This window comes from Garra rufa, chromosome 25 (genome assembly GCF_049309525.1).
Source record: "Garra rufa chromosome 25, GarRuf1.0, whole genome shotgun sequence".
Classification (NCBI taxonomy): Eukaryota; Metazoa; Chordata; class Actinopteri; order Cypriniformes; family Cyprinidae; genus Garra; species Garra rufa.
The window spans coordinates 11,193,173-11,221,120 of NC_133385.1; the positions used below are offsets into that span (position 1 = coordinate 11,193,173).

The following is a 27,948-nucleotide window of genomic DNA, read 5'->3' on the forward strand; positions in this document are numbered from 1 at the left end:
ATGGTTGCTGGTATTTATTCCAGTTATAGTACTAGTATTTATTTTTTAATAATAACTATTCCACTTTCCAATTTACTACTTATTAGATTAGATTTTAAGTAGGCTACATTAGTTCTAGTACACATACAACCTACTAGGCTATTTACTTAAGTATTTACGTTTATTACAGCTATTAGCCACTAAATTACAATCGTTTGAGTAGTTGTTAAATATAAGATGTTTTTGAAGGACAAAGAATTCATTGCACAGTGATATATTCATCAAGTAGCGCCAGCAACATAATACATAGTAGTTAATTTTAAGCACTACGCGTTAAAACGGCTTGCCATACAGCGTGTCTTCCAACCCGATAACATGTTGCGTTTTTGTTTGCGTGGAAACACATTTTAGACTGAGCTCTGCTCCTGTGAATGAAAGACCCTCCCTTGTTGCTGCGACGCCTGCTTCTTCAGACCGTCATCACAAGCGATCCGCTTCAATGGGACTTCGGGCTATTCAAAGCACAATCGATTGAGCATACCTTTTTGAAGGCCACTAGAATTGCTGAAGGCAAGGTCTGCTCGTCTGTTCGTTCTCTGTGCGTTTTTTGTTCAGGGGAAGCTGTAACACAATAGGCACACTGGAGTTATGAAGGCTCGACGGATGACTGGCGCTGTCCGTTCAGCACCACCTTGCGCCCAATGACACTATAAAAAAACCAGCCTGACACCCTCAAACCCGAGTCGGGGGGTCAGGATATTGGGTATTGGAGGGAAAACGCGTTCGCGTCTTACGTTAGAAGTCATTCAGGTGCGTGAAGGGTTCTGGATTTCTATTGTTGGCATGGACACTTCGAGGCGCACCTGGCACGATCGTAAACACGTTTGAATTTTCTGAACATGGGTCCCAGCGGTGTGATGACGGTCCATGGGTTGGAGATATGACTAGAGAGGTACGCGATGGGCCAAGGGGACGACAAGGATCGCATCGTGATCAACGTCGGAGGAATCAAGCACCAGACCTACCGAAGCACCCTGCGCACCCTGCCCGGCACTCGACTCTCCTGGCTGGCGGAGCCCGACGCGCCCAGTAACTTCGATTACGATGCGAACATCGGGGAGTTTTTCTTCGACCGTCACCCCGGCGTTTTCGCCCACATTCTTAACTATTACCGCACGGGCAAGCTGCATTGCCCGGCGGACGTGTGCGGACCTTTATATGAGGAGGAGCTGGCGTTTTGGGGGATCGACGAGACGGACGTGGAACCGTGTTGTTGGATGACCTACCGGCAGCATCGAGAGGCGGAGGAGGCTTTGGACAGCTTCGCCGGAGGTGCTCTCGATCTCGGACATGAGGACCCGGAGCCTGAGGGGGTGGCTGAGGCAGCCGAGGGGGATGAGGGTGTCGAGATGACCCGGAGACTGGCGCAAGGCGACTCGCCTGATAACAGGTCGGGGCGCTGGAGCAGATGGCAGAAGAAGACTTGGGCGCTCTTTGAGGACCCCTATTCCTCAAAATACGCACGGGTGAGTTCACTGAGAAATGCTATTGTTACTTCAAGGATGAAAAGTGCCCCAAACCCGTTTAAAACCAACTTACAGACCAGCTGGAGACCGTTTGCAGATTAACTGAGGGTCAAATGATCCTAATGAGCCCATCGGTGACGCTTGATTTTGATTGATCATTTGATTTTGATTGAGCAGTGATAAATACATCCATGTCAACTGGGTCATTCCACAAAAACAATGTCTTTTTTGAAAGACGATTTTTGTTTAAAAGAAAAAAGTAGCTACAATTTCTGTAAGATTTGAAACATTCAGTCAAAAGAGAAACGACTAAGTGAAGCTAAACCTAGTAGTTTTTTGTAGAGTTGAATATAATGCCTGTTTTAGTTTTTACAGTTTTATAATTCATTTAGCAATAACTTGCCTTGTGGTGCTCAAGGTGAATATATTTGTTAAAATGTTTTTGAAAAAAAAAAAAAAAAAAAGTAGTATATGTATATAAAATGTAATATTATTCTTTATTCATGAAAACATATTTTTCTTTAAACATGCAAATATTTAAGTATATTATTTATTTATTGGAATAGGCTAAAAACATCACAAAATGTAGTTATTTTAAAATATAATTTAACTATTTTTAATATAATAAAATATATAAAAAATGTGTGTAAAAATGTTTTTGTACAAAATATTATACATATAGTATAAGCTATATAAATATAAAATATAACATTACTCTTTAAATAATTTTAAACATGAACTATTTAAGTAGATTATTTATGTATTGAAGTATACATATATATATATATATATATAGAGAGAGAGAGAGAGAGAGAGATTATAAACTATAGTACAGTATATGTATATTAAATATAATATTATTCTTCATATATATTATAAAACATTAAAAAAATTAAGTATATTATTTATTTATTTATATAGGCTAAAAATACATCCTTAGAGAAATTAAGAGGAAAAGAAATTGTAAATAAATTATATGTATATCAAATATATATATATATATATATATATATATATATATATATTTTTTTTTTTTGATTGCCCCAATCGACAGCCTCTAGGTGACCACATCCCACAATTCTGGGTGACCTTGAAATAATACCCACCTTCTCTTTTGTGAGATAAAAGAAGCCATGAGAAGGAGCCACAAATGTTGTCATGCACTGCCATGATTTTTTGATATAAAATAACTCCGTATCTTAGTGATTCACAACCAGAGTGCACCTTAGTTGTGTTGTCTCCTCTGCCTGATGAAGGTTATCAAGCTCCTACAATTTGCTGACTGACTAGGGCTTGAAAATAAAGACTGCTCACATCCTTGCTTGTCCACACAGATCATGTTTTGTTCAGGAGCACGCTGCCACTTACTGCAGCTCGCCTGTTTTGATGTGTGCCAAGCAGCCCCCTCAACCCCTCACTCACAAACTCAAAAGATGCACTCGCATAAAGTATTTAAAGGCAGTTGTGCTGTAAAAGACACACTCTCCTTGAGATTTTATGGCCATTTTATTAGCTCATTTCAAATGTCAGCTCTTTGCCCTCAGCAGGAACCCTATAAGCTCTTAATCGGAGATGAACGCCATCCCAGCATTTTCACGAGTTTTGGCAGACAGGTTAAAACAGGTCATCCACTGACTCTAGCCTAATGCTTTGGCACTGGCGGAGCAGGGGATGGACGTCCTCCAAGATCCAAGAGAGCAGATTGTAGAAAAACTCTTGTACAATGGTGGCCAAAAGTACTGCGTAATATTGTGAAATATTATTACAATTTCAGACAACTGTTTTCAATTTGAATATATTTTAAAATGTAATTTATTCCTCAAAATAAATAATTTTCAGCATCATTACTCCAGTTTAGTGTCACATGATCGTTCAGAAATCATCCTAATATGCTATATTTGCTGCTGGTACTCAATTATTAATAACGGTTCTCATTATTATCAATGAAAACAGTTTTTGCTGCTTAATATGTAAATTTTTTCAGGATTCTTCAGTTCATTGAACTGCATAAACTTTTGTCCGCCAATGTAGATAGAGTTTGAGTAGGTTTTGAATGCAGATGACGTGTCTAAACAAGTAAATTGTAGGTACGACTGGTTTTCTAGAAGGAAATGTATTATTCATTTGGCTATGGGCTGCTCTGCCAGGAGCCAGGCTGTCCGACACTGTCTGTCATAGCAAAGAGCTGCTGGAGCTGAGGAAAAGTGGCCCGGCTCCTGGCAGCGCCACAGAGAAACATGAACCATGCTGCCTGATAGCAAATCAAGCAGTAATGGGTTGATGAAGTCCGCTTATGGACATCGACCGCAGCCAGGATTTGTGATTTCAATAATCCGCACGACTTGTTTTTCTTACACAGTCTAAGCAATCGCTGATGCGTGATGGGAAAGTTGGGTTTCGCCATTAAATATGCAGTTCCGGATTATTTTTACCACGTTTTCTAAACGCAGCGCCCTCTCTGCTTCTCAAGCAGAGGTGGTTGGAAAAAATACATTCATTTCGGATGAATGAAGTAAGATGTTGGAGTCATGGCTAGACTCCATGTGCAGAGGTGGTGCAGTCAACCTTGTGAACTGCATTCACTAGATTTTCTGAGTCAAGGCAATTCAATTGTTTTGAGTTATTTTTAGGTCACCTCCATCGGGATGAGTATCTTAATTACATTAGAACTTGACAACTCGATTACCTGCTGTGATCACAGATGACATCTTTCTTTATCAGTATCTAAACTAAAAGCTCAGAAGCCTGGGAGGGAATGCTTTTTGTATAGATAAGCAAAAGCTTTAGGCTTCTTAGAGGTAGAAACTGACAATCAAGAGCAAGAATTATTGAGGTTTTGTTAGTTTTTTAAATAAAATGCCAACCTGATCTCAAGACGAACTCTAACATTTTGTGACGTTTTAAAATAACGTAGAAAAGTAAAAAAAAAAAAAAAAAGTTTATGAGATTAAAGTCGTAATATTTCGAGAATAAAGTCGAAATTATGACAATAAAGTTGAAATATTATGAGAATAAAGTCAAAATATTTTGAGAATAAAGTCAAAATATTATGAGAATAAATTCGAAATACTACGAGAATAAATTCGAAATACTACAAGAATAAAGTTGAAATACTACGAGAATAAAGTTGAAATGTTTAGAGAATAAAGTCAAAATGTTTCAAGAATTAAAAAAACTAAAATTAACAGATTAAAGTCATAATATTTCAAGAATAAAGTCGAAATTACGAGAATAAAGTTGAAATATTATGAGAATAAAGTCAAAATATTTTGAAAATTAAAGTTGAAATATTTTGAGAATAAAGTCGAAATATTACAACAATAAATTCGAAATACTACAAGAATACAGTCGAAATAATACAAGAATAAATTAGAAATGCTACAAGAATAAAGTTGAAATGTTTCGAGAATAAAGTCAAAATGTTTCAAGAATTAAAAAAAAATAAAATTAACAGATTAAAGTCATAATATTTCAAGAATAAAGTCGAAATTACGAAAATAAAGTCGAAATATTACGAGAATAAAGTCCAAATATTTTGAAAATTAAAGTCGAAATATTTTAAGAATAAATTCGAAATATTACGAGAATAAATTAGAAATACTACGAGAATGTTTCAAGAATTAAAAAAAAAACTAAAATTACAAGATTAAAGTCAAAATATTTTGAAAATTAAAGTCGAAATATTTTAAGAATAAAGTCGAAATACTATGAGATTAAATTCGAAATACTACGAGAATAAAGTTTAAATGTTTCAAGAATAAAGTTGAAATTACGAGAATAAAGTTGAAATGTTTCGAGAATAAAGTCAAAATGTTTCGAGAATTTAAATCATAGAAATTAAAGTTATAATATTTTGAGGGAGTAGCCTATATTGCGCATACAAAGGCCCAGATTGAGAGCACCTAGAGAAGTTGTTTCACATTTTGACTTTATTTTTATAATTTCAACTGTATTTTTGAAATATTTCCACTTTATACCTGTAATAATTTGACTTTATTCTGGTCATTTCAACTTTATTTTGAAATATTTTGACTTTATTCTTGTAATTTTGTCTTTATTCTTGAAATATTTTGACTTTATTCTCATAGTATCAATTTTATTCTCGAAATATTATGACCTTAATCTGGTAATCTTAGATTTGTTTTTATTTTTTAAATGCCGTCGCACAAATGTGACATAAAAGCGCAATCGCAAACATGCCCTTTAGCTTGTTTTCTGATTTCTCATCTTTCAGCTCTTTCATCGTGAGTAATTTTTTTTTACTGGATTCGTACCCAAGGATTTCACATCCTAAATCCAATTCCGTGCTAGCTGAGCTATCAAGCAAGCTTGTTTTGAAAACAAAACATATGGAGCCAATCATAACTGTACGAAAAATGATAACAAGTGCTCACTGTTTTACCGCCTCTAGTGTTCATTTCAATTGGAAACTGCAGTGATATGTACTTATTGGTACATATTTTGTGTTGCGAAGTTCCCATTAGATTAGAAGATCAAGTAGCAACAAGCATATTTAGGCCATTTTGTCATCTTTGTGGTTCGATGCACTAAAACAGATTGATAGATGGTGTTTGAGCTAATTGTTGCAAACTTGCCATTGGCTCTGATTTCAAAATGATGATGCACCAGTACTGTACCTCAGTACAGGATCAGGTGAAAGTGTGATTTTGTCTTAGTTGCATGTTTTTTGTAATATAACAGGAAATAGGATCATTTTGAATAGGGGTATCCTGTTGTGTTCTGATGTTTGCTAGTTTGTACTTTGCATTACAAACAACAGATGCCACTCTGCGGTTGATAATGTGTCCTGTCGTTCTCCTACGGTAATGCCTGGGAGGGTGTGAATGACACAAAACCGGTCAGGAACATGTCCAGGTCATTTTTAACCCCCAAAATCAAAAATGAGAAACAATACATTTAATTTTATAAGAGATAGTTCACCCAAAAATGAAAATTCTGTCATTAATTACTCACCCTCATGTTGTTCCAAACCCATCTTCAGAACACAAAATAAGATATTTTTGATTCAATATGAGAGCTTTGACCCTGCATAGACAGCAACGCAACTACCATGTTCAAGGCCCAAAAAGGTAGTAAGAACATTGTTAAAATAGTCCATGTGACATCAGTGTTTCAACCGTAATGTTATTAAGTTATGAGAATACTTTTTGTTCACAAAGAAGACAAAATAACAAATTTATTCAATATCTTCTAATCCGTGTCAGTCTTTAAGAATTAAAAATTCTTAATTTGTGTTCTGAAGATGAACAAAGGTATTAACGGTTTGGAAGGAGGGTGAGTAATTAATGACAAAATTTTCATTTTTGGGTGAACTATCCCTTTAAGACAGATGATAACTTCTTTTTAGGGAAACGTAAACTATGGAACCCTGTTTCCGCCACTGAATAAGAAATAAAAAAGGTTATTGCCACTTTATCTTACAATTCTGACTTTTTTCTCAGAATTGCGAAATATAAACTCGCTATTGTGAGTTATAAAGTCAGAATTTTGAGATATAAACTTGCAATTGCGAGAAAAAAAAGTCAGAATTGTGAGAAAAAAACGTCGCAACTGCGAGGTATAAAGTTAGAATTGTGGGATATAACCTCACTATTGCAAGTTTACATCTCACAATTCTGACTTTATACCTCGCAGTTGCGACGTTTTTTCTCACAATTCTGACTTTTTTTCTCGCAATTGCAAGTTTATATCTCAAAATTCTGACTTTATAACTCACAATAGCGAGTTTATATTTCGCAATTCTGGGAAAAAAGTCAGAATTCAGAATTGTGAGACATAAACTCACAATTGTGAGTTATAAATGTCCAGTTCTGAGGAAAAAAAAATAACATGTTCACAGAATTGCAAGTTTACATCTCGTAATTCTGACTTTTTTTCTCGGAATTGTAAGATATAAGCTTAGAATTGCAAGTTATAAAGTCGTAATTCTGTGAATGTCTTTTTTTTCTCCTCAGAACTAGACTTCATAACTCACAATTGTGAGTCTATATCTCACAATTCTGAATTTATATCTCACAATTCTGACATTATAATTTGCTATTCTAAGTTTATATCTAACAATTCTGAGATAAAAAGTCACAATTGCGAGGTATAAGAGATATAAACTCGCAATTCTGTTAACATATCAGTTCAGAACTGGAACTGAACTTTATAACTCATAATTGTGAGTCTATATCTCACAATAGTGAGTCTATGAATCTATGAATCTATATCTCACCATTGCAACTTTATAACTCGCAATGGTGGTTATATTCCACAATTCTGAATTTATATCTCGCAATTCTGACATTATAACTCGCAATTCTAAGTTTATATCTTACAATTCTGAGAAAAAAAGTCGCAATTGCGAGTTATAAGAGATATAAGCTCGCAATTCTGTGAACATAGCAGTTCAGAACTGGAACTGGACTTTATAACTCGCAATGGTGAGGTTAAATTCCACAATTCTGAATTTATATCTCACAATTCTGACTTTATAACTCGCAATTCTGTGAAAATAGTTCAGAACTGGAACTGGACTTTAAAACTCGCAATGGTGAGGTTATATCCCACAATTCTGAATTTATATCTCGCAATTCTGACTTTATAACTCGCAATTCTAAGTTTAAATCTTACAATTCTGAGAAAAAAAGTCAGAATTGTGAGATAAAAAGTCGTAATTGTGAGGTATAAGATATATAAACTCGCAATTCTGTTAACAAATCAGTTCAGAACTGGAACTGGACTTTAAAACTCGCAATGGTGAGGTTATATCTGTCATGTATCTGGTCTTCCCTGTCATCATAAACTCTTGCACCACACTTCATGGACTTCATTCCCCATAAGCCACTGCACTAATCTCTGCATTCACCTGGCCCTTGTTTCTCACTGCTCTGATTAGTTCTCACAGCTGCACCTCATCACTCTGACTGCATTTAAGCCACTCACACACACAGCCACCTTGCGAAGTCTTATTGTTCCATTTGGTCGTAATTCTAAGCGTTTATCTCAGTGTTGGTTTATCAGTGTATGACTCTGGACTGTGTACCCCGTTGATGATTCCTGCTTCCTGCCATTGCGACCATTGCATGTCTATCGAACTGTTTCCCGGATTACCTACGTTGTTCCTGTTTTCTGGTGATTATTCTTGCCTGTCGACACTTCTCAATAAAGCCTTGCAAATGGATCCGCACGTCTCTGACTCCTCCTTGTGACAGAAGACTTCGCCACACCCGGATCCAGCGGCTTTATTCGTCAGCAGAACGACCACCCAAGAATGGAGCTATCAGGAAGTCTGTCCGATCCCGTGAGTCTACTCTGCTCCATTTTTCAAGATGGCCGTCCCATCGAGCATTATGTGGAGAGATTCCTTGCTTATAGTCACCTGGCACCTTGCGATGAAACTATGCTTAAAGAATGTTTTTGGAGCGGATTGGACACAGATATCAGTTTGAGCTTACCTGAGGAAGACCCCAGTTGGAGCCTCACACGGTTTATTGACTTTGTGTTGTTGCACTGTGGATCTCCGTACACTGTGGGAGTACTATCTAAGCCTGCTCACCAGTCAGCTGTCCTTCAAGAGCCCATTCACAATATGGCTGCCTTTCCAGAATCTGCCCACGGGATGACTATTCTTCCTGAGTCTGCGTTCAAGATGATCACCCAATTGGACCCAGCTCACAAGAAGTCTACCACGCCAGAGCCTGCTGGAAAAATGGCCTATCCGAGGTTAATTTCTAGCGTGGAGGACCCACCGCTGCTGTCGGCTCGAGCAGCTGGTCTCCCAACCAGCCTTCCAGAATCTCCGCTGGTTCAGCTCAGCCTTCCAGAGTCTCCGCTGGTTCCGCCCAGCCTTCCAAAGTCTCGACTGGTCCTGCCCGACCTTCCAGAGTCTCGACTGGTTCCGCCCAGCCTTCCAGAGTCTCCGCTGGTTCCGCCCAGCCTTCCAGAGTCTCCGCTGGTTCCGCCCAGCCTTCCAGAGTCTCCACTGGTCCCGCCCGGCCTTCCAGAGTCTCCGCTGGTCCCGCCCAGCCTTCCAGAGTCTCCGCTGGTTCCGCCCAGCCTTCCAGAGTCTCCGCTGGTTCCGCCCAGCCTTCCAGAGTCTCCACTGGTCCCGCCCGGCCTTCCAGAGTCTCCGCTGGTCCCGCCCAGCCTTCCAGAGTCTCCGCTGGTCCCGCCCAGCCTTCCAGAGTCTCCGCTGGTCCCGCCCAGCCTTCCAGAGTCTCCGTTGGTCCCGCCCAGCCTTCCAGAGTCTCCGCTGGTCCCGCCCAGCCTTCCAGAGTCTCCGTTGGTCCCGCCCAGCCTTCCAGAGTCTCCGCTGGTCCCGCCCAGCCTTCCAGAATCTCCGCTGGTCCCGCCCAGCCTTCCAGAATCTCCGCTGGTTCCATCCAGCCGTCCTGAGGTTCTTGTCTGCCCGGTTCTGGTCACGGAGGCCATGCATGGACTGTGTGGTTTCCCACCCACCCTCCCTGCTGCTCCAGTCTCGCCACCTCTGTCTCCTGACAGTCCCTCTACTCATCCACATCCCACTTTCGTGGCAGAGGACTTGCCGTGGGACTGCCAGTCGCCATCGGTGTCCAGACTGAAGGACCCCTCACCATCACCTCCAGTCTCAGATTCCTGGACTCCACCTCGGCCCTCCGACCCTGCGGCTCCACCCCGGCTCTGTGCTCCCTCGTCTCCGTTGTCGGCCGTCGGCCCACCAGCTCCTCCGGGCTCCATCGTCTCTCCGGCTCCGCCCCGGTCAGTCGTCGCCCCACCTTCGCCTCTGGACTCTACTCCTCCGGCTGCGCCTCGTCACTCCGTCCTGCCGGCTCTGTGGACCTCCTCCCTCCCGTGGGCACAGCCTCGATCCTCTGTCACTCCGGCTCCGCTGCGTACCTCCGGACCTCCATCTCCGCCGGGGTCGCCAGAGCCTTGGGTTCCGCCGTGGCCCTCCGGATCCTCTGTGTCGCCCAGGACCATCGACTCTCCGGTTCCGCCTCGGGCTCCACCGGCTCCACCTCCGTCGGTCGGACCCATGCAGGAGCCAACCCTTCCTCCACCATGGCTTCTCCCTCCGTCGGCTCCGCCTCATTGCGTGGTTCCAGTACCACTACATGGACCTGGCCCTCCATCTCTCCCCCTGTTCCGCCTCCGCTCCACCACCCTCAAGATTGTATAGGTGGTTAGAGCGTCTGGAAGCCGCTCCTTGTGGAGGGGCTCTGTCATGTATCTGGTCTTCCCTGTCATCATAAACTCTTGCACCACACTTCATGGACTTCATTCCCCATAAGCCACTGCACTAATCTCTGCATTCACCTGGCCCTTGTTTCTCACTGCTCTGATTAGTTCTCACAGCTGCACCTCATCACTCTGACTGCATTTAAGCCACTCACACACACAGCCACCTTGCGAAGTCTTATTGTTCCATTTGGTCGTAATTCTAAGCGTTTATCTCAGTGTTGGTTTATCAGTGTATGACTCTGGACTGTGTACCCCGTTGATGATTCCTGCTTCCTGCCATTGCATGTCTATCGAACTGTTTCCCGGATTACCTACGTTGTTCCTGTTTTCTGGTGATTATTCTGGCCTGTTGACGATTCTAATAAATGCTGCAAATGGATCCGCACGTCTCTGACTCCTCCCTGTGACAATATCCCACAATTCTGAATTTATATCTCGCAATTCTGACTTTATAACTCGCAATTCTAAGTTTATATCTTACAATTCTGAGAAAAAAAGTCAGAATTGCGAGATGTAAACTCGCAATTGCGAAAAAAAATCTGAATTGTTAGACAAAGTCGCAATAACCTTTTTTATTTTTTATTCAGTGGCAGAAATGGGCTTCCATAATAAACCAACCATACACTGTGCTATAAATATAAGCAAACACTCTTTGCCAAACAGGAAGTGAACAGACGATCAGTTCAGACTCTGTCTGCATGCATGTAGACTTGTCCAGACTTGTCCTCACAGTAATTATCAAGCTGCACGTCATTCATTAGTCTGCCCGGTTGGGGTGAGTGAGTGAGTATGTTTAATGAGAACATCTAATTTCTCAACTTCATCAGCATCACAGCAACACATCAGTTCATCATACACAAACACACACTTGCGCGCAGAATGAATCAGCGTCGGGCCGCCCACCGACTAATACAGTTACCAGCACTTTAAGTGAGTTTCAACATTCCCAGCACTGCGGCTTGCACGTTTTTTCAAGGGCTGAAAAATTAAAATGGGCTCTTTAACTCCTATTAAACAGCTGCAAATGATGACGCTTTAGAACGACCGTCAATATGTCTGCAGCCAACGTCCCTATGGGTGTGATAAAGCACTAGATACTGAATGATAGAGTGCCAGAAAGTTTCTTGAGACTATTAATGTTCATTAGGAGACTGCAAGAGATCATGGTTTGGCTGGTGAGCTTAGTTGCATTAGCCCCTGCTGGTAGATGCCGTAACTATGCCATCTGGACTCGAAAAAGGATTTTCTCCTTTAATTTTTACCTCCAATTAATTTTTGGTGTAAAATGTGGCCTGGACATATTTTTCTGAACCAGGATTAAAGAGATAATTTACCCAAAAATGAAAATTCTTCGGAATATAAATTATGACTTTCAGACCTTGCATAGACAGCAACACAACTATCACATTCAATGGCAAGAAAAGATGTAAAGACATCATTAAAACAGTGCATGTGATATCCATAATGTTATAAAGCTACGAGTTCTTAAGAGTACCACAAGAAAAGTATTGTAGTAGCTTCATAAAATTACAGTTGAACCACTGATGTCACATGGACTATTTTATCGATGTCCTTACTACCTTTCTGGGCCTTGAACGTGCTAGTAACATTGCTGTCTATGCAGAGTCAGAAAGCTCTCGGATTTCATCAAAAATATCTTAATTTGTGTTCTTACAGGTTTGGAACGACATGCTGAATCTATTCCTTTAAAGTAGCCAGTGTGTCAGTCTTTGACACTCATTTTGGTGTAAAATGTGGCCTGGACATATGTTTCTGAGTTTTGAGTTGGATAGAGTTTAAGTTGGATGGAGTTTAATGGAGTTTTCTCTATTGATGACCATTCAAAACAAGTAGATGTGTTTGTGTAAACTGTAAAGGGATAAAACATAAAATTGGCTGTCACTTCAAGTCATCAGTGTTTCATGGGAGGGCAAAGGGGGAGAAACGGATCATGTTGTGTCCCCTGAGATCAAGAGGATCAAGCTGTTCTTGTGTTTATCTTGATCAATGGGAGAGTGAGGATAAAACGTTCTCGTGGATCAAACTTTTCCCTTTTGGGATTTGCAAGGTCGTGAGAATGTGCTTTCGCCCTCAGTTTGAGGAGAACGCAAGTGATTCAGCAGTTGAAAGAGATTTTTTGAAGGTGATTTGATATTTTGGACGAAGGGAGTTTGGTGAGGGAGAAAAAAGCAATGATGATGTAATCCGTGTCTTACCTTGATGAATTATTAACCGCTTTTTTGCCGCCCCAGTCGGTTCACTGTCCATCCAATGCATATTTGATACAAAACTGAAAAGAATTTGTCAAAACCTTAAGTTCCAGGTACAATGGCACGCAAAAAGATATTGAGAAAGTACTGGCACTGTTTGCAGACAGGTTTGTAAAACACAAAAATGATCCTCCTTGACAGCCATACTGTAGAACAAATGCTAGCATAGTATTATTGATTATTCTTTGTAAAGAGACATTTTCATTGAGAAGTGTAGCACTGCCATGTTAAATCATTCCTATGCTGTGCGTCATCTTCCGAGCATCATTAGGATATCAAGTCGTATCCCACATCCGTCTTTAAATGAATCAGAGCGTAATTATTTTGGAGCTGTAGGAAATTATGTCAGGACAAGAAGGTGTGATGTGAAACGTTTTATCGGCCTTCCAAAATCAAATCGGGCACCGTTAACATCTACAAGAGGAAATTCAAATATTTGCACTTTTTTACCATCAGAATATATGGGCTTTGTTCGAATGCTCATGCTTTTTGCTGCCAGATAGAGTTCCTTCTATTCTATAACTCACCAGCTTTTTCTACAGGTCAAAGTGATTTTAATGATTGGTGAAAAGCTGTTATTTATGTGTGTCTTTGTGAGTATGCGCTCATAGGCTTCTCCAGACAAAATGCTTCTCCTCCCTACAAACACAGGAAATGAGGCACATCTAGGGAATAGTGTCTGTTAGACTAAGCACTGGCTGACCCAGATATAAACCGCCGGTGGAAGGAGAATTTATGTGATAGAATGAACCGAAGAACTGAGAGGTGTTGGTAGTCGTCAGAACCAGAGACAGATCGGAGTAGAGAAAACATGGTATATGAGCAAACAACATTGTTGTTTGATACTAGCTTGCATATTGTAAATGCATATGGTTGTGTGAATGAAAAACGTTTGTAATCGTTTTTGGTTCAGTAATGATTTTTGATTCAGTTGTTTGTAATCGTTTGAGTGAATCATTCGGGTATAGTTCACCCCCAAATTTTGTCTTTGATTACTCACCCTTATGCCGTTCCAAACCCTTAAGACCTTTCTTTCAATCTTCGTAACACAAATTAAGATATTTTTGATGAAACCTAAGAGCTTTCTGACCCTGCATAGACAGCAACGCAACTACCACATTCAAGGCCCAGAAAGGTAGTAAGAACATTGATAAAATAGTGGTTCAACCTTAGTTTTATGAAGCTACGAGAATGTGTGTCAAAGACTGACACAGAAGAGAAGAAATTGTTGAATAAAGTCATTATTTTTGTTTTTTTGCACACAAAAACTACTTTTGTAGCTTCATAACATTATGGTTGAACCACTGATATCACATGAACTTTTTTTTTTACATTGTCCTTACTACCTTTCCTTGAACGTGTCAGTTGCGTTGCTGTCTATGCAGGGTCAAAAAGCTCCTGGATTTCATCCAAAATATCTTAATTAGTGCATCCAAGATAAACAAAGGTCTTACAGGTTTGGTATGACACGAGGGTGATTAATTAATGACAGAATTTTCATGAACTATTAAACCTAGAATCTGGAATGGTAGATTTTTTTAATTGAAAGTAAGGTCAGGTTTTGTTTAGAAATGAGCATGTAATGCATTTGGTAGTACTGTTTGCCAAGGCATTGTTCATATTCAGGATTTAGTGATTTGTATTGTGACTCGAGAATGATACATCAAGTCGTGCAGACTGTTTGGAAGAGAGGTGCTATTACTTTTGGTGGAATATAAAATGGCTGAGAAAATCCCATACATTTACATTCAAGGGAGCAACCAACACTTGATAAGTAGAAATCACCTAGAAAAACCTTTTTTTTGCTATTTCAGAGAAGGCTGAGAATCTACTGATTTAAAAGTGTATGGTATGTTTTAAGGATGTAGAGGGTAATGGGTTTGTGAAACTGATTAGTTAACCCAAAAGTGAAAATTCTGTCATTAATTACTCACCCTCATGTCGTTCCAAACATGTGAGAACTTTGTTTATCTTCGGAACACAAATTAGGATATTTTTGTCCCAGAAAGGTAGTAAGGACATCATTAAAATAGTCCATGTGACATCAGTGGTTCAACCTTAATGTTATGAAGCTACAAGAATACTTTGTGTGCAAAGAAAACGAAAATAATGAATTAAATCTATTGATTTAAAAGGGTATGGTACGTTTTAAGGATGTAGGGGGTAACGGGTTTGTGAAACTGACTAAATTGTGACCAAAAATTGACAAAATGCAAGTTTTGCTGCGACACACTCCACTGACTAATGAGATTTTAAAAGAGATAGGTAAAGTTGTACTTTAATAGGAGAGTTCACCCAAAAATGAAAATATTATGGTTGAACCACTGATGTCACATTGACTATTTAACAATGTCCTTACTACCTTTCTGGGCCTTGAATGTGGTGGTTGCATTGCTGTTTATGCAGGATCAGAAAGCTCTTGGATTTAATAAAATATCTTAAGAACTTAGAGGTTTGGAATGACCCGAGGGTGAGTACTTAATGACAGAATTTTCAATTGTGGGTGAACTTTCCCTTTAATCCTATAAACTGTAATGGTAGATAATATTTTATAATTGAAAATAGGTTAAGGTTTGTTTAGAAATGAGCATGTAATGCATTTGGTAGTGCTGTTTGCCAAGGTATTGTTCACATTGAGGATTTAATTACTTTTGGTGGAATATAAAATGGCTGAAAAAATCCCAAACAGATGAGAACTTCATTTATCTTCGGAACACAAATTATGATATTTTTGATGAAATCCAAGAGCTTTCAGACCCTGCATAGACAGCAACGCATCTACCGTGTACAAGGCCCAGAAAGGTAGTAAGGACATTGTTAAAATAGACCATGTGACATCAGTGGTTCAGCCTTGAAGCTACAAGAATACTTTGTGCGCAAAGAAAACAATACTTCATAATATTACGGTTGAACCACTGATGTCACGGTGTCTATGCAGGGTCAGAACCCTGTTGAAAAAACAGCATAAACCAGCATCCCAGCATCAAAACCTACCTAACCAGCAGATGCTGTTTTTTTCAACAGGGAAATCTCACAGATTTAATCAAAAATATCTTAATTTGTGTTAAGAAGATGAATGAAGGTCTTACAGGTACGACATGAGAATGAATAATTAATGACAGAATTTTCATTTGTGGGTGAATTATTCCTTTAACCCTAGAATCTGGAATGGTAGATTTGTATAATTGAAGTATAATTAATACGTCAAAAATAGGATGATACATCAAAACATGCAGACTGTTAAGAAGAGGGGTTTTATTACTTTTGGTGGAAGATAAAATGAGAAAATCCCATACATTTACGTTAAAGGGAGCTACCAACACTTGATAAGAAGTCACCTAGAAAAACCTAGTAGTGGTGACTTATGAACAGGCGAGCACCAATCAACCAACACATTTTTTAAGAAAAATTTACAATTTTTGTCACAGTGATCATTAAATTCCAAGAATGCATTGAATTTTCATTTGTTCCATGCTGAATGCTTTTTTTCCACCCCTATTACATATCAGCTGATGGATGATTCGTCGTTGAGATTCACAGCCTCAACTTAATATTTTATTCCAGCAGAATAATCAATTCATACATAATGGATGGAGCTTTTCTTAGTCGCCACAAGATCCCGTGGTAGGGAAAACATGGCAAACTTGCACTTATGTAATTTTTCCACTAGCCAGTATTCCGTCATCCTGTGGTGGGGCTCCCCTACTGAAATCCAGCTCCATCTGTCCATGCTCTTGTAGTGTAAGTGGTGCAAGCCTCCCCCATCCTCTTTCAAAACACTCGACGGACTGTCTCACCAAATCTGCTTGTGGTAACCTTGCCAGAGGCTGACCAGGAGTCCCAGGTGAAGGGAACTATGGTTAAATATATCCCAAAGTAGTGGAGGGCCGATATATCTGTGCCTTTCTGTCATTCTATGCTGTCCTTGAGAGCGCAAAGTGACCTTGAATTTCAAGCAGCTACTGTACTTGTGTTAAGCCCCCTGTTCGTTGACGTGGCACTTTTCAGATGCACTGAAGACGTGACATCCAAGTGTGCTTGCTCTGAAATGTGCTGAAATGGGCATTTATAAGCAATTAGGATGCTGTAATTGGATTTATTTTTGTCTGTTTTGAAGTTGGAAAAACCTATTTATAGCTTAACCATGTCTTACAGCTGTTTTATAAGGAATTCAAAGAATTTAAGCATTAAAGGAATTCTGTCATACTGTCATTTTGTTCCTGTACAACCTACAGTTTTGATGGTAGAACACAAAAGCAGGATTTTGAAGAATTGCACTGATCGTTCTTTGCTTGTGGCATTTGCAATGAATAGGGAATTGAAGTATTAAGTCTTATGAAGTCATACGAAAACTATGGTTGTATCAGTATAGACCAGAGGTCTCCAAACTTGGTCCTGCACAGAGTTGCCTCAACACACCTGCCTGGAAGTTTCTAGCATGCCTAGTAAGACCTTGATTAGCTGGTTCAGGTGTGTTTAGCGAAACTCTGCAGGACACTGGCCCTTCAGGACCGAGTTTGGAGACCCCTGGTATAGTAGTCAACATTTGAAGTGGATCAAAACCTTTCATCATAGTTGTCCTAAAACCAAAACAATATCCGTTCTTGTCTTAGGACAACTTTGATGAACTTTTTTGATCCACTTCAAGTGGATCAAGTAAGAATGTTATGCAAGTTTGGAAGAAATGAAAAAATATTAAAAGAATGGTCTTACATAACGTCTCTCTTTCTCTTTTTTTTCCACAGTGGGTAGCATTTGCATCTTTGTTTTTCATTTTGGTGTCCATTACCACATTCTGTTTGGAGACTCACGAGGCCTTCAATCCCATCATCAACCGCACAGAGACTTATATGGTGGGCAATGAAACACGGGAGCGTGTCTTTCCTGAGACAGAGACCATGGTGCAGTTAACCTACGTTGAGGGTGTCTGCGTTGTGTGGTTCACATTTGAGTTTCTAATCCGAGTGACTACCTGTCCAAACAAGTTAAAATTTGTCACAAATGCCCTTAACATCATTGACTTTGTGGCCATCCTCCCCTTCTACCTGGAGGTAGGGTTGAGCGGTCTCTCATCCAAAGCAGCAAAAGACGTGTTGGGTTTCCTCCGTGTGGTACGATTCGTTCGAATCCTCCGTATCTTCAAGTTGACGCGACACTTTGTGGGTTTGCGGGTACTTGGGCACACGCTCCGCGCCAGTACCAACGAGTTTATCCTCCTCATTATTTTCCTCGCACTTGGAGTCTTAATCTTTGCCACTATGATCTACTATGCTGAACGCTTTGGAAGAAATCTCAACGATCCTGAGGCCAGTAATGGCACACACTTCAAGAACATCCCAATTGGTTTCTGGTGGGCTGTGGTAACTATGACCACCCTCGGCTATGGCGATATGTACCCTCAGACGACGTCCGGCATGCTGGTGGGTGCACTGTGTGCCCTGGCAGGTGTGCTGACGATTGCAATGCCTGTACCTGTAATCGTGAACAACTTCGGCATGTACTACTCCCTAGCCATGGCGAAACAAAAACTACCAAAGAAAAAAAGTAAGCATATCCCACGAGCACCTCAACTGGGGTCTCCCAACTACTGCAAGTCAGCTATTAACTCCCCGCGACCCAGCACGCACAGCGACACATGCCCCCTGGCACAGGAAGAGGTTTCCGAGATCAGATATCAAGGTAGGAGCTAATATTTTAAGTCAATGTGACTGAAATGTTAAAGGAGTAAACCCTAAAGGAGTCAGATCGTAAAGTAGTTTACGATCAGAGGTTCCGCCGGTCTTAGTACACAATATAACTACAGAAGAGTCAAGTTTTAAATAGGACAAATATTGAAACTCGTTGGTCATTTTTGAACGTGATGCTATTGGTCTAATAATGATGCTATTGGTCTTTTAATGTTATTTATCAATCTGTTAGCTTAGCATGCTGATCTGCTAATCTCTGGATGTTTAGCTAGAATCAACTGAACCTGAGTTTGAAGAATTTGATTAGTGAATCTACTGGTAGGTTTGATTTTAGACTGAAAACCTTATTATTACAGCACAAGTAATTATTAGTCTTGTCTGTGAAAATGAAAACATGCTAATAGTTTTAGTAATGCTGAAATAGCTCTCTCAGTGGTTTTGCTGCCATGAAAGCTTACTACTACTCTAAGCTTTCACTGGCATCTAAATTGCAGATAGTTCTACCTAGCAATTAAGGGTAACTACACACACTAGAGTCTATGTTATGTCAGAGAATACTGAGAATCTATTGATGTGAAAGGGCATAGTGAGATTAATGGATGTAGCAGGGAAAGGGTTTGTGAAACTAATGCTAAATTGTGTGACCAAAAGTTGTGTTAGAAAATGTTAGGTTTTACACTCCATTGAGTAATGAGAATTTTATAGAGACAAGTCCAATTGTACTTTAAAGAAATAATTCACTCAAAAATGAAAATTCTGTCATCATGTCATTCAAAACTCAAAACCTTAGTTCATCTTCGGGAACACAAATTAAAATATTTTTGATGAAATCCGAGAGCTTTCTGGTCCTGCATAGACAAAAACATAACTACCACACTCAAGGCCCAGAAACCTACTAAAGACATCGTTAAAATTGTCCATGTGAGATCAGTGGTTCATCCTTAATTTTTTGAAGCTACGAGAATACCTTTTGTGCGCAAAGAAAAACAAAAACTTCATTCAACAATTACTTCTTTTCCATGTCAGTCATTTTATCAAAGATATCTTCATTTGTGTTCCAAAGATGAACGAATGACTTACAGTTTTGGAACGACATAAGGGTGAGTAATTAATGACAGAATTTTTGAGTGCACTATCCCTTGAGGACTTCCAAATTGTCGTGTTTGCACTTGAGAAACTGACTCTTTCTGTCCTCTTGGCTCTTGCAGACTCAATGTTTTACAGAGTTCAGGTCCAACCCTGGTTGGTTGAACTAACCTGCCTTTAATGTTTAAGTAATCCAGAACGAGATTATCTGGTTCAAGTTGTTGCCCTTCGGCTGAAAATTACAACCAAGAGCCGCACAATATGGCATTGTATCAGTGTTTTATTTTCCGAGTTGTGTTGCGGTCTCCAAACTCTGTCCTGGAGGGCCAGTGTCCTGCAGAGTTTAGCTTCAACTTGCCTCCACACACCTGCCTGGACGTTTCTAGCATGCCTAATTAGAGTTGGAGCTAAACTCTGCAGGACACCGGCCCTCCAGGGCCAAGTTTGGAGATCCCTTTTTTAGCATGTTCTTATTGCTTTTCATAATTGGATGAGTCAGTTTACTGTACACTGATGAGTAATATTTGAAACAGAGTTTCAATAGATTGACTTTTTGGACAAGGGTGCAAAGTCTTTCCATTCTAAAACTATAGTATGTTCACATAATACAACTTATTTATTTGAAAAGATCATTGAGATTTTTCATAATTTTACTCTTTTAATGTTACTCAATAATCTTAGCTTAACTTGTTGATCTGCTAAGCATTGGATGTTTAGCTAGAATCCACTGAACTTGATTTGGACGTATCTGAAAAATGAATCTACTAGTAGGTTTGATTTTAGTTTAAAAACTTTTGAGTAATTACCGGTTTTGTTTGTGAAAATTAAAGAGCTAATAGTTTTAGTAATGCAGAAATCTCTTCATTTCTCTCAGTAGTTTTGCTGTCATGGAAGCTTACTACTACTCTAAGCTAACAGGTTTGTGAAACCTGAAATCGGGACCAAAAGTTGAGGAAACGGTTTTGCTGCATCGCATTCTATTGACTAATGGGATTTTCAGAGAGACATGTCCAGTAAGACTTTAAAGGAGTAGATCACCCAAAAATGAAAATTCTGTAATGAATTACTCACCCTCATGTTGTTCCAAACCGGTATAACCTTTGTTCATCTTCGGAACACAAATTAAAATATTTTTGATGAAATCCGAGAGCTTTCTGACTCTGCATAGACATCAACGCAACTACCACGTTCAAGGACCAGAAAAGTAGTAAGGACACTGTTAAAATAGTCCATGTGACATCTATGGTTCATTCTTAATTTTATGAAGCTTTGAGAAAAGAAAACAAAAATAACGACTTATTCAGTCTTCGATGCATGTTCACAAGAGTACCAGGACGCAAGCGTCCTTTCTGGGCCTTGAACATGGTAGTTGTGTTGATATCTATGGAGGGTCAGAAAGCTCTCGAGTTTCATTAAAAATATCTTAATTTGTGTTCCGAAGATGAATAAATGTGTTACAGGTTTGGAACAACATAAGGGTGGATAATTAATGACAGAATTTTCATTTTTGGGTGAACTATCTCTTTAAGACTTCCAAATTGTTGTGTTCGCACTTGGGAAACAGCCTAAAGCAGAAATGCAATGCTAGGTATTTATCCCTACTCTTGCAGATCCAGCATTTTAAAGAGTTCACGTCCAACTCTGGTTCAGCTAACCTGCCTTTAATGTTGAAGTAATCCTAAAAGAGATTATCTAGTTCAAGTTTGGAGCTAAAGACAGTGGGTCTCCTGGAGCAGGATTAAGTAACTCTGATCCAGGTTATGATATAACAAGACAACATGGTTTTCTAGTGTTTGAAATTATTAGAGGTGAATTTGGATAGGTGTGCAATCATGCAAAGTGGGAAAAGCATCTCTCTTCTTACAGAAATGTCATTTATATAGCAGCAGGTTTGAACTTTGAGGGCGGTTTGGCTTTCAGGATGTTGCAGTGTTGATAGCCTAAAATAAATCCTGCATGTCACCTTGCATCAATCTGTAATGAGTCATCTCTCTTTGCCTGTGACTGGAGATTTTAAAGTGAATGGGGAGGCGTCCAAAGCTGCCCTGGCCAATGAGGACTGTCCTCACATCGACCAGGCGGTGTCGCCCGAGGAAGTCTTCAGCCCCGTGGACCGCGAGAGACCCTGCTTCCTCCTCACCTCCGGAGGAGAACGAGCCAATCACACAGGGGGGAGAGTCAGGAAGGGTACGTAACCAGCCAATCACTGCTAGCCATCAGAGCACTGCCAGTGCTGTGTCTGAAAGTGGAGCAGCTGTCAATCAAAGATGCTCTTTCGGTGCAAAACGACCGACTGTCACTCAGCCTTCTTTCTTGCAGTCTGATAGCTCCTCAGGTCTGCCGTTACTCTAAGGTTGACAGGAAAAGCTGCGATAGAAATGACATATCCAAGTGAGCCGTCAACGGGCCTCTTTTCATATATAGCTCAGTCTGAACAAGATCTTTGAGAAGAACATTTGGTGCCAGCTTTTCCTAATGCATTCATGCGAATGCAGTATGTTTTACAGTACGTATTTCAGGCAGATTCAATGGACAGGTCCAACTTTATATGAAACAGTAACATAACAATGGTTTTATACAGTAAATGAAATAAGCTTCAGTATAATGCCTAGCAGTGTGCTTGTTTGCATGCAGATTTACAATGGCGGGTGGTCCTGGTGATGGTGAATCTCACAAGAGATGCAGCATGGGATATGGGGCATGTGGTCACATGACAAGAACTCAGCCAGTCAGAAGCTCTCAGTTGAACATTTGATACCCTACTGAAAGGACCAGCTTCCTAGCATGAATTCCCATGCTTATCCAGGCTCGTTAGGTGCTGGTCCAGCTAATGGGCCTTGCATGGTGATGCTGGATGACCAACGAAGACTTGCTGGTTCGGCTAGTTAGGTAGTTTTCTTGGGACACTGCAACTAGTATGCATAACATAACCAAGTATGCTGGTCATTTCAACAGGGTAGTCAAGACTCTTTCCTTAACTCTTGCACAAAAAAAAAAGGTAACACCTTGGGCAACTTTAGGATAAGAAAGTGTTAAATACAAGTGAAACACTTCTGTTGCTGGTTAGCCCTGTAGTTAGCCCCATGTTTAACAGTACTAGCACCATCTAGTAGCAAAACAGTTACAGTACCAATAAACTGGGTATACATGTACGGTTGTTTCTTCTTGGGCTGGTGTGTCTGGCTGAGTTCTTTGATGTCTCTCTGAACCTGTGTTGTGCTGTACAGCACTGTGAAACCACCCCATGCATGCAGTAGACAGTTTGAAGCACAGAGCGCATGGAGGATGATGCAGTTGACTTGGCAATCAGTCATTGTCAACTGGCTAACCATGAGCCTAACAAGTACATGACAGGGCAACACTAACAAAATCTAATCTGCGCATACACACCACATACAATACATGCACCTCAGCTATCTGTCCATGTACCTACTTTAAGAACCGTATTTTATTCACAAGCAAACCTTGCCAGAGCGTCTTTGTCTAGAGTTGAAGGCTGCTCTGAGGTTTTACTGAAAGCCCTCTTTCTCTTCAAATGAAGGTTATGAAAAGCCATGGAGCCATAGCAGCATGTCTGGAGGCGTGGCCTCAGTGTCGGCCCTGCCCTGCAGCCCGCCCTGTCTCATGCAGCAGGTCCACTCTCCCATCCCATCCATCCTGTAGCATGGACAACAAAACTAACCAATCAGAGGCCCTCGCTCCGCAGTGCTGCGCTGAGACGCCTGCTCACACTGTGTACCATCCATCTCTCATTAAACTCTTTCATTTGAACTCTTCTCGTCACTACTTCTTGTGCCTCTTGCTCCTTCCTTATCCTCTGTCCTTCTCTCTTTTCCTTCCTGTTTTCCTCTTCAGAAAATGATCCTTCCTATTCCTTGTCTTTGTTCTTTTCTTTTCTTCTATAGTCTCTTCTCCTTAATCTTCCTCTTCTCTTACTTCTCTCCTTCAGGCTTCCTCATCCTTTGCCCTTCTTCTACCTCTTCCTTCCCCTTTTCATCTTCAATTTCTCCTTCCTATTCCTCGTCCTTCCTCCTCTACCCTTCTCATTCCTCGCTTCCACTCCCACTTCCCTTTTTCTATTTTCCTTCCTCTCCCTTTTCATCTTCAGTTTCTCCTTCCTATTCTTATTCCTTGTCCTTTTTCTCTTCTCTTCCTCTTTCGCCATCTTCTCTTCAACTTTATCTTCCTCTTCTTCCCCTCTCATTTCTCTTGCTTCTACTCCCACTTCCGCTTCCACGCCTTCTGTTTCTCGTTTCCTTCCTATTCCTCTTCCTTGTTCTTTTCCCTTATTATATCGTCCCTTCTCCTTTATCTTTATCTCTTCTTATTCTTCACTTCTTGCTTCCTCTTCCTCCCCCTTTTCATCTTCACATTTTCCTTCCTATTACTTGTTCTTTTCTCTTTCTCTACCTCTTCTCTTGGCCATCTCCTACTTCTTACCTTCTCCTTCCTTATCTCTTCTCATTTCTCTTGCTTCCTCTCCCACTTCTTTTTCCGCTCCTTCTTATTCTCTTTGCCTTCCTCATCCTCTGCCTTTCTCCTTCCTCTTCCTTCTCTCTCTTTACCTTCATCATTTTTGTTAATGCTTCTTTCAACCTTTGCAGTCCTCTTTCTCCCCTTTTCCTTGGTCTATTCCTTTCCCATTCCTCTTCCCTTCTCTATTCTTTCCTCTTTCTTCCTTCTCCATCTTCTCCTTATCTCTGCCCTTCTCCATCCTCTTCCTCACATTTTCTTATCTTCTGCCTCCTCTTCTTGTGCCCTTCCTCCTCTCCCTTTGTCCTTCTCATCTTATCCTTCTTCCTTGTGTCTCTTTTCTTCTCATTTCTCTTCTCTAGTCTCTCGATTGCCTATGCCATGGTCTCATGTACCCTCCCTTCTCTTTGCTGTCTCATTTCCTTCCTCACTTTCAAAATTCTGCACTTTCATTTTCCCTCTTCTCTCTCCTTCCATAAATCCTTTTTTTCCTGAACCCTGAGTGTTTTAAGCTGTGGTTTTCATTAGGTGCTATTGGACACCATTTAAAAGGAAAAAAAGATGAGACAATGGCTATTTCATATATGATATAAGATAAAACTAGTTTGAAGTGACACTAAACAATCATGATTCTAGTGATGCACACGTCACCAACATAGAAACTTGACTGAAGAAACCTCATTTGCATTTGCATGCCTTGCATGGGAAACTATCTGAGAAAAATGTAAGTTTATTGAAAATATGTAAGAAAAATTGTGTCTTTTCATCCAAAGCTTCTTTAAATATATCTGATGCAGAGTATGATATCATTTACGATGACATACAATATATGTAGCAATTGGTTTTTTATTTTTGCAGACATTTTTTGCCTTTCCCCAAACTAAGATCTCCAATGTTTTTCAAACACCCTCTATCTATTAGTAGCAGCAACTGAGTCGACCATTCGACTGCTTGAACAAATTGAGATGCAAATAGTAAAAAGAAAAATGCACTTTAACTTTTTCTCAAACAGAGCAGGCAAATTTAAACAGCAGAATTTCAATTACAATACCAGCTGTTATATAAACAAGGTTTTATTTTCAAAAAAACCCATATTTTTCATAAATTCCGTTATAAATGTGATTTATCTCAAATACATACATGTGTATATCACATTTTTAAACATATAACACTGTAGCAAATCACAGAAAATATACATTATATATGTATTGTGCAGTTGACAGAAGAAAAAAAAACGTCTTTTAAAAAAGAAAATAATCAGTGTACTTTTGGGATTACTTGGGGAGAGGTAAATGCATGCACTTTTATGCAAAAATACATATGCGAATGACAAAACTGTAAATATGAACCTTGCATGAAATAAATTTTGTATCCAATCTGTATATAGACTCTGGTTTTCTTTGACAGAACATGCATACATGACTCCCCCGGTTGCTTGGCAATAAGCTGTGCCTGTATTGTGATGTCTCTTTGATCTTTCACCCCAGAGCTGTTTTTCCCGGCAGCTATTTTTAGACTTTACAGTCCGTATTTAAAAATTGCAATTATGCACTAGCTCATAATTCAATCCTGGTAAAAGGATGCACAATCACACTTGGATCTTAAAAGGTCGGAAAGGTCAAAGAGAGAGCGTGTGACCTCCCGGTAAAGCAGGGGGGATTTGAAACAGGAGAGCCGAGGCAGGACTAGCAGCGATCGTGCCCTGTTTCGCACACCGGTAGCATGCCACAAGTCATTAACCGAGCATGTCACACCGTCCCACTGCGTACAAACCCAATCACAGCATGACCTGACAAGTTAGTCCTATTAACTAAACCTGTAGACTTACACCGGATCTGAATGAATGCAGCATGGGAGAGTGCATGGTAAACCCTGAGTTTACCATGAGCCTATAAAGGCGGACATAGTCACCTGCTTGACACACATCACCCTGTTTGCTTGCACGGTTCGAGGGACAACAATCCCGCCAGCCTTCTCCATCCGCCCCCCCTCCCCCATGTTTCTGTGCCGTTCGTTTGGTGTATTAATATGATTTTCCTTGTTGTTTGTTGTTGTTGTTTTCTCTTCGTGTTTTTTTAGAGACCCAGCGCGCCAACCGAAGCAGACAACCAACCGAGTCAGTGTGTGTAATGAACCATGGTGTACCAACCACTATGTGTGTCAACCATAAAGCCACATCCCCCACCTGATAGTACCGTATTTACCGCGCGCGCGTGTGTGTGTGTGAGTGTGTGCTGTGCGTTTGTTGTAGATTAGCACTTCGAGTTGTGACTGAGAATTAATTCAGCGTAGATGTAGCACAGTAACCAAGAGAAGCTGTAGTTGTTCAGCCATATGTAGTGTTGTTTCGTTTGTGGGTTTATTGTGCTGTCGTGCTGTGCGAAGTGCCTGGTGTTTTCCGTTTGTGAGTGTCAGTGTTGTACATGGTGCTTGTGTGAGCTGGTGTTGTGAAAAAATGACCTTTTCTTTTATCTCGTTGAAGTGTTTTAGGTTGTTTAAATGTTGTAAAAATGTTACTCCAGTCACTAATCACATTTCATGGGAAAAAAGAAAAAACAATCCATGTGCTTTGTGATCATGTTTGAGCAGGGAGAAAAAAAAATAGCAATTGTTTTCCCGTATTTTGTACTATTGTAGTTACCATGTAGAAAATGCCTTTTGCACTGTTTGCACCGTTCACTTTTACATTCCTTTCTGTAGAACAAACGACAGTTTGATATATTTTGTAGCTCACATGTTTGGCTGGTAACTTTCGAGATGCACTGTGTACTAATCAGACGCGACTAATCAGGCTCCGCCCCCATTTAAATCCAGTTTTGGGTTATGTAATCAGATTACTTTTCCAAGTAACTAAGGTAATAGATTACTTTTAAATTTACAAGAAAATTGCAGTTACTTTTTCAAATAAGTAATGCAAGGTACTTAGTAAAAGTAATGCAGTAACGCAATAAGTTACTTTTAACTTAAAGTAACTTTCCCCAACACTGATGAAATCTCACTGGTTTAAATTTCACTTGTATTACATATTTGTGACCTTAGACAACAAAACCAGTTATAAGGGTCAATTTTTGACCCTGAGTTTTATAAACCATCTGAAAGGACAATATTTGGCTGAGATACAACTATATTAAAATCTGGAATCTGAGGGTGCAAATAAATAAAAAATATTGAGAAAATCACCTTTAAAGTTGTCCAGATGTTTTTGGCAATCATATTACTAATCAAAAATTAAGTTTAGCTATACAGTCAAGCCCGAAATTATTCATACCCCTGGCAAATTCTGACTTAAATTTACTTTATTCAACCAGCCGGAAATAAGGATAAGATGATGTACAAGAGGCATCATTGTGGAAAAAAAATACTTTTTAATCTTTTATTTACTTTTGAACAAAAAGTGGCATGTCCAAAATTATTCATACCCTTCTCAATAATCAATAGAAAAGCCTTTTTTTGGCTATTACAGCAATCAAACGCTTCCAATAATTGCTGACCAGCTTTTTGCATGTCTTCACTGGTATTTTTGCCCATTCATCTTTAGCAATGAGCTCCAACTCTTTCAGGTTGGAGGGTCTCCTTGCCATCACCCTGATCTTTAGCTCCCTCCACAGATTCTCAATTGGATTTAAGTCAGGACTCTGGCTGGGCCACTGCAAAACGTTATTGTTTTGTTTGCTAACCATTTCTTCACCACTTTTGCTGTGT

At 39.9% G+C, this 27,948-nt stretch overlaps 1 protein-coding gene across 2 annotated transcripts; it reads left to right on the forward strand.

Annotated features, from left to right (window-relative positions):
- The first annotated feature begins 389 nt into the window (after positions 1-389).
- Positions 390-27,768, forward strand: kcnc1b (potassium voltage-gated channel, Shaw-related subfamily, member 1b). Of its 2 annotated transcripts, none has more exons than XM_073831822.1 (4): positions 390-1,505; positions 17,746-18,679; positions 21,784-21,960; positions 26,326-27,768. In XM_073831822.1, the coding sequence occupies exons 1-4, from the start codon at positions 939-941 to the stop codon at positions 26,433-26,435; spliced, it is 1,788 nt and encodes a 595-aa protein (XP_073687923.1). In that variant the 5' UTR covers positions 390-938; the 3' UTR covers positions 26,436-27,768. The 2 variants fall into 2 exon arrangements, with proteins under 2 accessions (XP_073687923.1, XP_073687922.1); XM_073831821.1 differs by lacking the exon at positions 26,326-27,768 and adding an exon at positions 23,315-25,628.
- Positions 27,769-27,948: the final 180 nt, after the last annotated feature.

Bases quoted from the DNA above. Each gene is read 5' to 3' on its own strand.
- kcnc1b (XM_073831821.1), top strand. From the start codon at position 939: ATGGGCCAAGGGGACGACAAGGATCGCATCGTGATCAACGTCGGAGGA. The intron at 1,506-17,745 runs GTGAGTTCACTG...TTTTTTCCACAG, and splicing joins ATTCCTCAAAATACGCACGG to TGGGTAGCATTTGCATCTTT. The intron at 18,680-21,783 runs GTAGGAGCTAAT...CTGTGACTGGAG, and splicing joins TTCCGAGATCAGATATCAAG to ATTTTAAAGTGAATGGGGAG.